The sequence below is a fragment of the Anolis sagrei genome, chromosome 6 (assembly GCF_037176765.1).
Source record: "Anolis sagrei isolate rAnoSag1 chromosome 6, rAnoSag1.mat, whole genome shotgun sequence".
In the NCBI taxonomy this organism is placed as follows: domain Eukaryota; kingdom Metazoa; phylum Chordata; class Lepidosauria; order Squamata; family Dactyloidae; genus Anolis; species Anolis sagrei.
The window spans coordinates 51734086-51748124 of NC_090026.1; the positions used below are offsets into that span (position 1 = coordinate 51734086).

Genomic DNA, 14039 nt, shown 5'->3' on the forward strand with positions numbered 1-14039 from the left:
TTTCATAGTTTTCATAGATATCAGTTCTTTTCTTAAGATGCAAGCAAACTGGAATTTACAAAAGTTTGTGCTGTAATGTGTCACTTAGGGCCCTTCCAGCCGGGCCCTATACCCCAGGATCTGACCCCAGATTTTCTGTTTATCCCAGATTATCTGGCAGTGGGGACTTATATAATCCTGTTTAAAGCAGAAAACCTGGGATTAGGTCCTGTCTGGAAAGGCCCTTAGTCTCAAAGTTATTGCTAGAACACTCCCCCCCCTCCACCCTTTCCTTTATTTTGTCTTGCTTTTGAGTACTGTCCAATAATTAAAATTTGTTCAGCATCTGGTTGAAGAGTTGGAGACCATTTGTGATCTAAATTAGGACCCCCAAAGCATAAAAGCTTTTGGAAGCATTTGCTTGGTCCTAACAAAGCATAATCCTTCTGAAGATTTGTTATTATCAAGGGTCATCAATTTGTTTTCTGAGCACAGTTCAGTTTCTTACCATTTTCTGTCATACATGTCTGTCTGGCCATACGTAGAATAATCATAATTGGGGGAGGAGACTGAAGTGGAGAGCTAGAGACAGTCTGGCATAGTGTTTTAGATGTGGAACTAGGAATGCAAGAGACTGGCATTCAAATCCTCACTTAGCCACAGAAACCCACTGGATAACCTTTGGAAAATCACATTCTCTAAGCTCCAGAAGAAGGCAATGGCAAATTTCCTCCATACTAATCTTGCCAAGAAATCCCTCTAAGAGGGTCATATATTGGAGTCTGCTTGAAGGCACGTAATACCAAAATGGAGAGTTGTAAAATCCAAGATTGGTTTTGCAGTTATGGAACTCACTTCCAGTAGGTGCTTCCTTTTTTCTTTATTAAACTGGTGAAAATGACTGCTGGAAAATTACTTTGCTCTGATCAGTTTTCTAACTAAAGCCACAGATGATATCTTCAAAGAGCATTATTCTATTTGTTGTTGTGTATCACTAATTCATTTCTGACCTATGGCAACTTAAGGCGAACTATCACAGAGTTTACTGGGACAAAGGATATGTGACTTGTCCAAGGTTACTCAGTGGGTTTCCATGGCAAAGCAGGAAATCAAACCCTGGTCTCCAGGGTTATAGTCCAACACTGAAACCATGTTGGCTTGGATGTTACTAACGTATTTTCCTTAATTGTGATATTTATATGGCATAATCACAGGTTTTACTGTGATGTTAATTTTCTGTTGCCCCGTGTCCAATTTTTTTAAAATTGTGAACTTCACACAGAAACACTGCAAATAGAAAAAGTAATAAACAAACAACTGTTATGTTTCTGTAACCTTGGCTTTGAACTGAGTGTTATGAGAATTAAGCCAGCATTTGCAAAAAAAACCATGAAGGTGGTGAGATTCAGGCAAATACTGAAACAACGCAACTCGGCATGTAGAAAGTACATTAGTTTGTTTCCCAACCAACTGAACAGACAGAACCTATATGTTGCCATAAGTATTACTATAAGGAGTAAAAACATTGAGCAGTTGCATGATTAGGCTGAGATGAAATGCTTTCAGCTTTTGTACCATATCAAAATTTCTGAGTCAGGGATGTTGTGCCCCTAAACCGGAGAAGAATTTCTGTTTTACTCTCTAAATAGAATAATCATGTTTCTTTCAGTATAACCAGCTCCTCTCAGATATGGAAACAACTTACAGCGTGGCCAAAGTCTGCACAACAGACAAAGGCTGCAAGGCACTTGATCCTGGTAAGTCCGGTTTTTTTGGGGAGGGGGTATTTTGTATTGAAACATACAACAAAATTGCCGATTTTCAAAACAAGAAAAGACAAAACAATCAAAATTAAGAATTCAAAGAAAAACATAACAGAAACTACTACCATAAAAAATCAGAATCAAGAGAGATTTTTCAGTACAGTAGAGTCTCGTTTATCCAACATTATGATTTTACAAATTAAGCACCAAAATATTATGTTTTACAAGAAATCAACAAAAGAAGCAGTTCAATACATGGTAACATGATGTAGTAATTACTGTATTTACGAATTTAGCACCAAAACATCACAATGTATTGAATCTGCGTGGGAGGCAGACTGTGTCGAATAATACAGAACGTTGGATGAGCGATGTTTGGATAACCGAGACTCTCTATATAAAACTAAACTACAGCAGCCAGCATACCTTTATCTACAACATACAACCTAAACATTCCAAAGAGAAATATACTAAAACTAATCAAACCCATTGCCTGATTTTAACTTCCTGTTTGTTACTTCCTTTATTTCTAAAAACCTGGATGTTCGAGCAGGCATTCGGTTAACTCACTGCAAGGAATGTAATGATTAAAGGACTGGCAATATGGACGACGAAACTGGATTACGATTTTAGTCAGGAGTTGAATTGGATTGTTTGTTGATATATGTATTGTGTACTATGTTTTTTATGCTTTTAAACTGTACATTGCCGATTGTTATATTTTGTTGTAAACCGCGCTGAGTTGCCGGCTAGGCTGAGAAGCAGCGGTATACAAGTATAGCAAATAAATAATAAATAAATAAATTCTGCCTTTTGTTTTTTTAATATCACTCTTCTAAATCAGAAAAACAACAATTGAAGATTGTCTCAATCTTTGCTGTAAAAAAAATAAAAAATTCTCAAATTTAGTCAAGATTTTTTCCTTGATCAACATTGTCAATTTGTCCATCTTCACCAGCCACTCATCTTTTGTTGAGCTATCTGTTTTGATCCTGATAAGTCCTAACAAGGACAGTATATGGCTGTGATGAATAAATACCTCATTCTCATCCTCAGAGTGTGGTGGAAGCTCCTTCTTTGGAGGCTTTTAAACAGAGACTGAATGGTCATCTGTCATGGGTACTTTGATTCTGCTTTTCCTGCATGGCAAGGGTTGGACTGGATGGCCCGTGTGGTCTCTTCCAACCCTATTATTCTATGATCCCTTTTCACTATAAAATAGAAATATTTTAAATATGAAAATTTGGGTTTCAAATTTGCATTCAATAGTAACTTAAGAAGTGGATTTGAGCAAGTCTCACCAGTGCTTAGTCGCTACTAAAGAAGACTGGGACTTTGAGTATATGCTTTTTGTAGTAGCCATGCTCAACCTGTATATTCTTGAGATCCTGAGTAAGAATAAAAATGTATTGTGATGCTGAATGCTCAGAAAGCTTCAATGTAATCAGTTATTATTATTATTATTATTATTGAAACATACACATATATTTACAAAAGCTCAGAAATATTCGAGATACAGCCTTGCTCCTGCTGCTGCTGCTGATAATAATAATAATAATAATAATAATAATAATAATACTTTATTTATACCCCGCTCCATCTCCCTCAAGGGGACTCGGTGCGGCTTACATGAGGCCATGCCCATCAGTACAGTACATCCATTATAATAAAACACATGGCAATACCAAAAAATAAAATACATAAATGCAAAGAAATAAAATAAACGACACAAACAATATAGAACAAGCAATTAAAAACAGAAATTTCATAATGTAATTATTATCTTCTATAAGGTCAGTCATGTACAAGACACATGAAGTACATGAGAGCAATCTCAAAAAATGAAATAAAATGAAATGGGTTTTAGGGTTTGGTAAGAAATGGTGTGGTAATTTGAGCATTAACCCAGTTAAGAGCAGATATTGTGGGATTTTCTGATTTGCTATTCTGAGTTATATCACTAAGGGGTCTAAGGGTTGCCATGAGTTAAAAATGATTTGAAACCACTTAACAACAAGAAGGAATAGCAAAAACTATAGAACATCCGTGTTTCATGCAGTCATGCCGGCTGTATGACCTTGGAGGCGTCTATGGACAACCAGCTCTTCAGCTTAGAAATTGAAATGAGCAGCAATCCCCAGAGTCGGACACGACTAGACTTAATGTCAGGGGAAAACCTTTACCATAGATCATCCGAGGGGGGAAAGCTTTATCAAACAAGTTGGTTTTGAAAAGATTTAGATGGGTGGATATATACCTGCAAAGGAATATTGGTTTTCTTCCTGCAGCAGTGAGACATGTATTGCCATTATTCATGCTCACAAAAAAAGGACAAAAGAGCTGAAATTTTATATCTCTACATATAATATGGACCAGTATTCCCAGCCTATCTCTCTCTAGATAGACTGGAATCCAGTTCCTGTTCCCCAGTCAGCCGGCAGACACCAGGTTGGGAAAGGTGAAATACTCATAGCAGCCAAGGCAATGAAACAGATGCTTGATTGTATTTAATCCTTGTATAGATCTTACAAATACCATGGCCAATTCAAGGGACTATGATGAACTTCTAGAAGCATGGAAAGGCTGGCGGGATGTGTCAGGCAAGAAAATCCGGACGCCCTACAAGAGATATGTGCAACTTAGCAATAAGGCTGCCAGACTAAATGGTAAGTATATTTTGCAAGACTTTCTGCACCAACAAAGTTAATAACGGAATGTAGGAAAGAAAAGATGCTTTTGGGATAACTGGTACAGACTTAAAATTGTTTTCCTAATATATTCCTGGCAAATGCCTACCATGGCATCAGTAACAGAAACTCTCAAACTATTCGTAAGGCTGTGAAGAATTCTTTGAATCTGATTATCATAGCAGCAACATTGAAAGTTCCATATACGAGGGTTGAATGAAATGCCTCCACCTTCCTAACTTGAAGTAATGCCTCCACCTTCGTAACTCGTCAACAGATGGCAGTACTGGTATGCTGCAGGTACTGGCTTGTTTAGTAGACTCTCCTCTACAGTTCCATTTTGGTGAGAAGCCTTAGCATTGAAAAGCTGTGTTGTTAAAGTGTAAAGTATGGAACCCTGCGCAGACGGTTGGTCAATGCAACTTAAGCAACATGCAGTCATTGAATTCTTGACAGCAGAAGGCATCACCCCAAAGGAGATTCATCAGAGAATGCAAGCTGTGTATGGTGATTGTGTTGATGTGAGTACTGTGCGTCGTTTAAAGATGTTGAGGTGGGAACATCTGACTTGCATGACAAAAAAGTGTTGGACGTCCTGTGTCAGCAACCACTGAGTTTCACAAGCAAAAGGTTGACAGATTGATTCAGGATGATTGTCGTATCACTCAGAGAGAAATTTCAAGCATAATTGGCATTTCACAAGAATGTGTGGGTCACATTATTGCTTTGCTTGTCTATCGGAAGATCTGTGTACAATGGATACACAGCAGAACTTCAGAGACTGGATCTCACCACCATACGGCATCCTCCATACAGTTCAGAGTCACCATCTGACTTCCATCTTTAAACTTACTCGCCCAATGACGCGAAGGTTACGAAGGTGGAGGCATTATTTTTAATTCAACCCTCGTAGTCCCTGCTATTTTAACTTTCAAGCCACCATGTTTTGCTGTAGGGCACAGTAAATAGATGCAGACATGGCATGCATCTCACAGTACAAAATTACAGAATTCTCTTTCAACAGTTTATGTTCTCACTGTCTTCTTACACACATATGCAGGTCATGCAGACAATGGCGCTTTCTGGAGATCACTATATGAAACACCGGCTTTTGAAGAAGATCTAGAGAGGATCTGGCAACAGCTTCAGTCATTGTACTACAATTTACATGCCTATGTACGTCGGGCTCTCTACAAAAAATATGGAGCCGATCACATCAATCTCAAGGGCCCTATCCCAGCTCATTTACTTGGTAAGTCTTTTCATATTGGGCTAATATACTGATCCACTAGACATCTGAGCCAATTTCAAAGGGTCTTCTTACTTTTCACTTTTGGAGACCTGGGTCATGGTTGGTATTCCTTTCTTTATAACATGTCTAAGTAAAACAGTTTAATCAGCTGCTGTTGAAAGGATCTAACAGTGCCTTCAAGTAATATTCAGGTCTCTGTAATGAATTTTCAAAGATAGCGAATTATAGCCATCTCCAACCAAATACCCTCCATTGACCATGCTGGAGGGAATGATGGGAACTGCAATCTCTTTGAAAGATATAGATGACTACTGGAAGAGTTCTAATAGCTGTTGCACAAGCACTCTTGGAGAAGACTAATGTAGCCAGGAAGTTTCTGCAGCACTAAACCTTGTTTGAGTTGGTTTTTATTTTTCTCTTCTTTAACACTTGATTGAATGAAGGTAGAATGATCACTGGTATCGTGGGACAGGGTAATCCTGATCATCCACCATTGTTTTTCCAGCATATTGCTTTATGTACTTGAGTACAGGGAAAAATAAATGGTCCCCAAATAATTTTTAAAACTAAAAAAATAATTTCCTGTTTATTATCACTTAATTCTGGGTATCTAAGAGGTGGTTATAACATTCGTAGAAGCAGTTATCTTAGCACTGGACACAGTGTCACTTTTTCTCAGGTACAAAATAAAGCTCATTAAACATTTGGCAATATTGCTTAACAAAGGTTTAGGACTGATGAAATCCATCCAACAAAGGTATGTATTTCTCAAGTGAAAATGCTTTTATTATGTACCATCTATGTATGCTGCGGAAGAAAAAGGAACACATTAGTATGGCCACAATTCATTGGCATAGAGCCTTCATCAATAGAAATCTGCCTCAAAACAGGCATATCATTGCAGAAAATTAATTATGTTTTTTTCCTTTGTTTTGCTCCTCACTCTTGACCCATCCACTCATCAGTTGTGTTTCTTCTTTCCTAGGAAACATGTGGGCACAGTCATGGGCAAACATTTTTGACCTTGTGGCACCCTTCCCAAATGCTATCAAAGTGGATGCCACACCAGCAATGAAAAGCAAGGTTAGTACATTTATTTTTTGTTTTATTTATTTTTAATATTTTCTCTAAACTTGAAGTAAAAAATAAAAATCTACATTTGTTTGCATTATTGATGGTTTGGCTCAAATCTGTTCCCTTCTGCAGTACATTTGTGGAAAGGAGTCTAAAACCTGCATGTTGGAGGGAGAGGGAGAGAGAAAGAGAGGCTTTACAGAAGACATTCAGCTTCCTAACCTTGTCAAGCTGGGTGTGCCTGTCTATAATACTTGACCATGAGTTCCTCTCAGTTTTTAAGTATTTCATGACCCTTGTCATTCGCACAGTTGGCACTTAACATTAATTTCTGCAGCAGAAACAGGATAAATGTTTCCTGGTCTTGCATTTCTCTGATCCTTTCACTGCTACTTTGCAGGCTTAGCTTCTCTTGTTCACTCACCCTCTTTCCCACAGGGCTGGACACCAAAGAAAATGTTTGAAGAATCAGATAATTTCTTTAAGTCACTGGGCCTCATCCCTATGCCTGAGGAGTTCTGGAAATCATCCATGCTGGAAAAACCAAAAGATGGGAGGGAAGTGGTATGCCATGCATCAGCATGGGACTTCTACAACCGCAAGGATTTCAGGTGATTCAGTAACAATGTAGTGGGAAAATTCTGCCTTTTCTGTCTTTCTTTCATTCATTCCTATGTCATCTTTCTCTTGATATAGGAACCCAAAGTGATTTTAAAAAGAGGGATAAATTTTGCCACCTTTAGTATAATACAGAAATGGAGAAAGCATGGAGCCCCTTTTTGTAACCTCAAGAGCTAATACTCCCCCCCCCCCCAACTAAAAAAACCCTCAATTTTTTCCTTTTAATATTCTGCTATAATATGCTTCCCACAAACATGGAAACTACAAGAAAAACATGGTGATTTGGATCTCCTTGTCGTTCACTATCTCTCAAAGCCTCGAAAAATCAATTAACAGTTGAGCTGATGTGCTGGGAACATTTCTGTGGGGGTGTATACCAGGGAGAATGTCAATTTTGTGATTGCCCATCCTATTCTATTGGCTCAATTTGTGTGCCTTATTTTGACCTCCATCTAGATAACCTTCTAAGTAAATCCATGAAGGAAAATCATGGTTATCAGAGATAGTGCTCACCCTTCCACCCCACCCCAAGCCATTTCATTCTTGACCTAGTAAAATGCTGCATTCTCTTTTGGTGGATGTGTTTATTTCATTATTCCCAGCTCAGATTTCTTTCCTTTTAAACTATTCTCTTAAATCAACTGCATTCACACACACTCACTCTTTTCTCTCTTGCTTTAGAATTAAGCAATGCACCGTTGTGAATATGGATGACTTAATAACAGCTCACCATGAAATGGGGCATGTCCAGTACTTTTTGCAGTACAAGGACCAACCCGTCTCATTTCGCGATGGGGCCAACCCAGGATTCCATGAAGCCATTGGAGATGTCATGGCCCTATCAGTGTCTACCCCAAAACACTTATTCAGTATCAAGCTGCTAGATCAGGTGGAAGACAATCCTGGTAAGCAATGTTATAATACACAGAAACAGTTTGTTATAATTAAGAATCTGGAGCCTAGAAAAATACATCATATAGTGGTTTGTCATTTGCTGTGTCATTGGTTTACTTCTTATGGCTCTTAAATGAGGAAAAACCAAGTGTGATCCCATAATCAGGAATACTAAAAAAGAAAGGAGTTCATAAATGCTTTGACTGTATTTTCCTACATGAAATGATTGGAACGGATGGCCCTTGTAGTCTCTTCCAACTCTATGGTTCTGTAAATTCATTGAAAATATAACTCAGCTCTTTGGTGATATTCTGTAGTTTTGTGGAATTCTACAGTTTTGGAATAAAGGACACAAATATATGAGAGTAAACATGAGAACCAAAGCAAAAAAGGAAATGCTTTCTGTGATCCATTGGATTATTCATCAATTAATATTTTCCCCTCTTGGCCAGAGAGTGACATTAACTACTTGATGAGCATTGCATTGGATAAGATTGCTTTCCTTCCCTTTGGCTATCTGATGGACCAATGGAGATGGAAAGTTTTTGATGGCCGTATTACAGAAGATGAGTACAATCAACAGTGGTGGAATCTCAGGTGAGTCATTTTCGTTTAACTGCAAGGAATACTTTGTGACATTTTGGTTGTATTCCATTTTGGCTGATTACTGCCGTGGATATAGCCACTGCTTTGGAGTGTGTTTGCATGTCTAGGAGGTTCGTTACTGCTTCAGAAACATCAAGGAATGGAGGAAGTACTATTATTTGGACAAAAATAATGCAAATAGTTGCATAAAGTGTTGGGAATACAAAATAATCCCTGGAGTCTAAAGAATAAAAGCAAAAGAGGAAGCTTGTTTTTTGTCCATCATTTTCTTCACTAGCTGGTTTATTGTTTCCTTTCTTTTCTTCCAATTGTGCAGAATGAAATACCAAGGTTTATGTCCACCTGCGCCAAGATCAGAAGACGATTTTGACCCAGGGGCAAAATTCCACATTCCTGCCAATGTCCCCTATGTCAGGTGAGTAGATGATTCTTGGCTGATTGTATTTGCCTAACAGCTCATCAGATGTTAGACCGGTGTGTATAATCTGTGATTTTTGAGAAGTACTGTGTGGTCTTGATTTTTTTATTCATCTGCCCAACCTCTCTTCCAGGTACTTTGTTAGTTTTGTAATCCAGTTCCAGTTCCACCAAGCTCTTTGTAAAGCTGCTGGCCACACAGGACCCTTACACAAGTGTGACATCTATAATTCTCAGGCAGCTGGAAAAATCCTGGGGTAAGTGTTTGTTCACAAGATTTCTTGCATCAGATCCTGTGAAAATCTGTCCCTTTCTCAATTTGAGATCAGAGATCTTTTGAGCATCCTGAATCATTTTGAGCCTGCAAATGTTGAACTCATTGTGAAAATTCAAAAAGTGAAGCAAGAAAACATAAGGGAACTGAACTTAGGCAGTGGATCCTCTTTCAGTGCCTTCTTCCTCTAGCACTGGTGAGTCTTACTCAAATCCACTTCTCAAGTTATGCTTGAATGCAAATTTGAAACCCAAATTTTCATATTTAAAATATTTCTATTACATTTTATAGTGAAAAGGGATAATGGAATAATCGAGTTGGAAGAGACCACACAAGCCATCCAGTACAACAAGCAAAGTAGCCCTGACAGATGGCCATCTAGCTTCTGTTTAAAGTCTTCCAAGGAAGGAAGATAAGAGAAGAAGGAACAAATACTACATTTAGATATTTTGCATTTAGTTGACTGTAAATCAAAATATTTTAGTCTGAAAATTTACCCTGAAAATCTGGATTGACTTATCCATGTGTCAGTACTTGTTTCCATAGGATTTGAGTTGTGGTACTGAGTGACCATTCTGGGTGGTTTTCAGGGACCTCTAAGGAGCCTGAGCTCCAAGTTTGGGCCACCAACCTTGAGGCTCACCTTCTTGGCAGCCTTGCCTTCATTATGCCTTCTTCCCTAAGTTGTGCAGACTGGCCCCTATGCAGCTCAAACTGGAAAGAATTTACTGGACTGCTTTTCAATGATCCACTTTCTCAACATTTCCAGTGGCCCAGTCTGGGCTTGGTGTCTTTTCTCTTCTCAGCTCACTTTCCAAAAAGCATGCATGTGAGCAGCCTGAAGTGAGCCTCCTGCATATTCGACAGCCACAATTTTGTTCCCTCCTCATCCATCCAGCCTTTAGGATGTACATGAACAGTTTGCACATGAACAGTTATGACTGACAGAATTCCATATGTTCTTTGGCATCATTTTCTTTGCTTTGTCCTTTACATCCTTTATTTTATATTTATTTATTTAAACTTTTATATTCTGATCTTCTCAACCTCGTAGAGGGACTCAGACCGGCTTTGTTATGTGCCCCTAAATTTTACTCTCAACTTATTCACTAGTCATAGCAAATTGTGTATTTTTGGGCTGAAAACCTCCCCTCAGCTTAATCATAAAATCAACTTATATATAGTAGCATTCTTTGACACAGAATATGGACTGAAAAATTGCTTTTTTCTCATTTGTCTTTGAAATGGGTTATGCAAATACATGGAGGACAACACTACAATAGCAATTAATTAATGGAATCTATATTAAGAGCTTCTTTCATCTCAGTTGTGTCAGAAACTGGGAATAATAATATGGTGGTAATGTTTCAGTGTGCTACTTAGATTTCCAGAGGGACCTGGTTAGTCTCAGTGGAAGATGGAGTGCTAAGCGGGCTTCTTAGCTTGCCCTGGAAGGCAATAACAGGATCCTTCTCCAATCATATTGTGTGCAGCCATGTGTTCCTGTGTGTAGTCATTTTATTGCTGTTTTTGTTGTTGCAGGGATGCCTTGAAGTTGGGCTTCAGCAAACCATGGCCAGAAGTCATGCAACTTATCACAGGACAACCCAACATGTCAGCTGATGCTTTGTTGACTTATTTCCAACCACTGACGGACTGGCTCATCAATGAGAACTTGAAAAATCAAGAAACTCTGGGCTGGCCTGAATACACCTGGCTACCCTATGCGGGTACTTAAAGGCTTTTCACTTGTCTCTGTCATATGTCCCAAAACAAGAACCGGGAGTTGGGAGTCCCACTTCTGAATCACTCCCTCACCCAAGACATTGGCCCCATGGATGATAGTCTGTATATTATTATTATTATTATTATTATTATTATATCATTATTTGTATCCTGCTTTATCTCTCTAAAAAAGAGACTCAAAGCAGTTCACAATAAAAACAATATCATATACCGTAATATAATATAAAACCTAAAAATATACAAACATTAAAATAGAATTATGCCTTAACAGTATTAAAAATATAAACAGTTAAAACCCTTTAAATCAATCAAAACATATTCATATAGCTAAAACCATAGTGCCCTCCTGACCTGATTTTAAAAAATTCTTTGCTAAAAGCCTGCCTGAACAAAAAGGTTTTTCCTTGCCACTGGAAGGATAGCAAATGGGGGCCATTCTGGCTCCTCTGGGAAGGAGGGAGTCCCAAGGTTGAGGAGCAGCTGCCGAGGAAGGTGGCCTGCTCTCTCATTCCCACCAACCAAAATTGCGTTGGAGGTGGGACTGAGAGAAGGGCCTCTCTTGAGAATCTCAGGGCCAGGCAGGTTCATACAGGGAGATGCAAGCAACCAAAAATAGCCTGGAACTGAGCTGTATATTTAGGATATAATTGGATGAGTTTTGAAATGATGTCCTTGTTCAGTACCCCACAACTCACTCATTTTGATTAAGGGCTAAATGAGACATGACATCTGTCATGTAGTTTTGTATTTCAGGGATGACCCTTTTTGAAATAAACAACCAAGTTGGCGGTAGCAGGTAAACTGGTCTATGGAAGAGACAGAAAGCTTTTTGCCTTCAGTGATCCTGCTGTTCACAATGGAGGGAAACTTTTCCACCATTTACAAGCAGCCATAGAGAAAGGGAAGTTCCAATCTGTACAGTATGGTGGTTGGGACAAAGGATTAGCATACTCGACCCTCTGTCTATTGGAGGGTGGGCAAGTTTCAGGGTAGGAAAAGTGTTAGCCCTGCAGGGGACTTTGGCTACCTTTTTGTTCAAACTCCCTGTAAATCAAATAACACAATTTTATCCCCAAATGCTTCCAAACATCTAGGGGTTGTTGGAAGATGCCCCCCTTCCACAGGCCTTTAAGGTATTCCACAATTTTCCCTCCCCTAGGTTTAGCTGTTTTAGGGGCCCTCAAAATGGCAACCCTCCCCTCAAAAGGATGGGCAAAAGTGCCCTACTGTATGCTATTTGACAGTAAAATATTTTATTTAAAAATCACAATTATCCATGGTGTAGGCTCAATAATGGCTCTAGGGAGTGCGTGCGGCCTAGAGGCCATACTTTGCCTACTCCTGATCTAGTCTGTGGTTCTGCACCAACAGTGTATTTTATGTTATGTTATTTTTACTCTATTTAAACCAGTCATTTGGCACATTATAACAAACACCATGCCTAGTTTGCTGTTGGGGCAGCGGACTATCCTTCCTATCTATGTTTTTCTTGGTTCTTACCCAGGCCAAGTGCAAGCAGACAACAGAGTCAATTTCCTTGGGATGATGTTGACCAGCAGCGAAGCCGCGGCAGGACAATGGATTTTGCTTGTCCTTGGACTCCTCCTTCTCATTGCAGCAATAGTCTTGGGGGTCAAATGGCACCAGGACAGGAGAAGAGCCATCAAATCAAGCATGGAATTAGAGTTGAAATAAGTTATATGTTTTGAATCTGTCTTCTGCTTATGCCTCCAACTAAATGAGCAAAGAGACAAAGGGAGGCTGTGCAAGTATGTGTGTGAGTACACATGTGCAACGAGCAACGGTGTGCTGATGTCTGTGCATGTGAACAATAAAGAGAGAATGAATGAATGAATGAAATTTAGAGACTTTCTGAGAAATGGTGATCATATACATTACACATATCTGGAGTTCTATGACTAAAGTGTATGCTTATGAATTGTGGCTACACATATGTGCCTGCATCTTGTGTGGCCGAAACTGGAAAGCAGAATTCAACTGTGGACAATACTACCTGCATGTGATCATGGATCCAGTCTCTCTATGCTACTGTAAGGGGGCAGCTTTGTACAATCAGGGCAGTTGTGTCAGCAAAGACACAAGACTCTTTCTTTTGATCTGTTCTTCAAAGACCTTTTGATTATGCAAGCACCAAAGCAAAAAAGAAAAACAAAACGGAAAGACCTTTTATTTATTGTAAATGTCTGGATTCCTGATGGATGAAAAACAATGGAAACGAATGAAGAATGGGACTATGTGATTAAGTTTTGGTGCTGGAAATGATGATCAGTATAAATCAATGTTGACTCTGTGGTTTTCCTCAAGTTTGTATATATTCATTTGGGGAAATAATGAATTCTAGAAGCATTGCTTTAACTCTGACGGATGATATGTTAGGTGGCAGGGGCCATTTCTCCAAGAGTTGTGTGTGCCTGTGCACTTCAGGCAGTTTCTAAAAGACTGTTTGGTGCATGGAAGGTAATTAAAATGGATTACACAATTCATTGGCTCTACCATTTTTTTGTGCATGGGGGGAAGAAAAGGGGGGACAGATCAAGAAGGATTGCAAGCAAGCTATTATTTACAGACGGAAAAGGCTTGTATACAGGGAAAGCAAACAAATTACTTGGCAGCAGGATTATTCTTTTTATGCTGCATTGGTTTCTTGAAGAAAGACATACAGAAATATGAGAGGGTATGAATTAAGCCAACATTAAACTTTATCA

At 38.9% G+C, this 14039-nt stretch overlaps 1 protein-coding gene across 2 annotated transcripts in view; it reads left to right on the forward strand.

Annotated features, from left to right (window-relative positions):
* The window catches only part of ACE (angiotensin I converting enzyme), a 71320-nt gene extending 57507 nt beyond the window's left edge, over positions 1 to 13813 (forward strand). For both annotated transcript variants that reach the window (XM_060781314.2, XM_067470115.1), the window contains 11 exons: positions 1649 to 1736; positions 4265 to 4408; positions 5490 to 5681; positions 6667 to 6764; positions 7194 to 7366; positions 8058 to 8281; positions 8723 to 8867; positions 9193 to 9291; positions 9428 to 9550; positions 11110 to 11297; positions 12818 to 13813. In XM_060781314.2, coding sequence (XP_060637297.2) covers positions 1649 to 1736; positions 4265 to 4408; positions 5490 to 5681; positions 6667 to 6764; positions 7194 to 7366; positions 8058 to 8281; positions 8723 to 8867; positions 9193 to 9291; positions 9428 to 9550; positions 11110 to 11297; positions 12818 to 13008 — 1665 coding nt within the window. In that variant the 3' untranslated portion in view covers positions 13009 to 13813. The remainder of the gene's footprint in view (positions 1 to 1648; positions 1737 to 4264; positions 4409 to 5489; positions 5682 to 6666; positions 6765 to 7193; positions 7367 to 8057; positions 8282 to 8722; positions 8868 to 9192; positions 9292 to 9427; positions 9551 to 11109; positions 11298 to 12817) is intronic.
* The last annotated feature ends 226 nt before the right edge of the window (positions 13814 to 14039 follow it).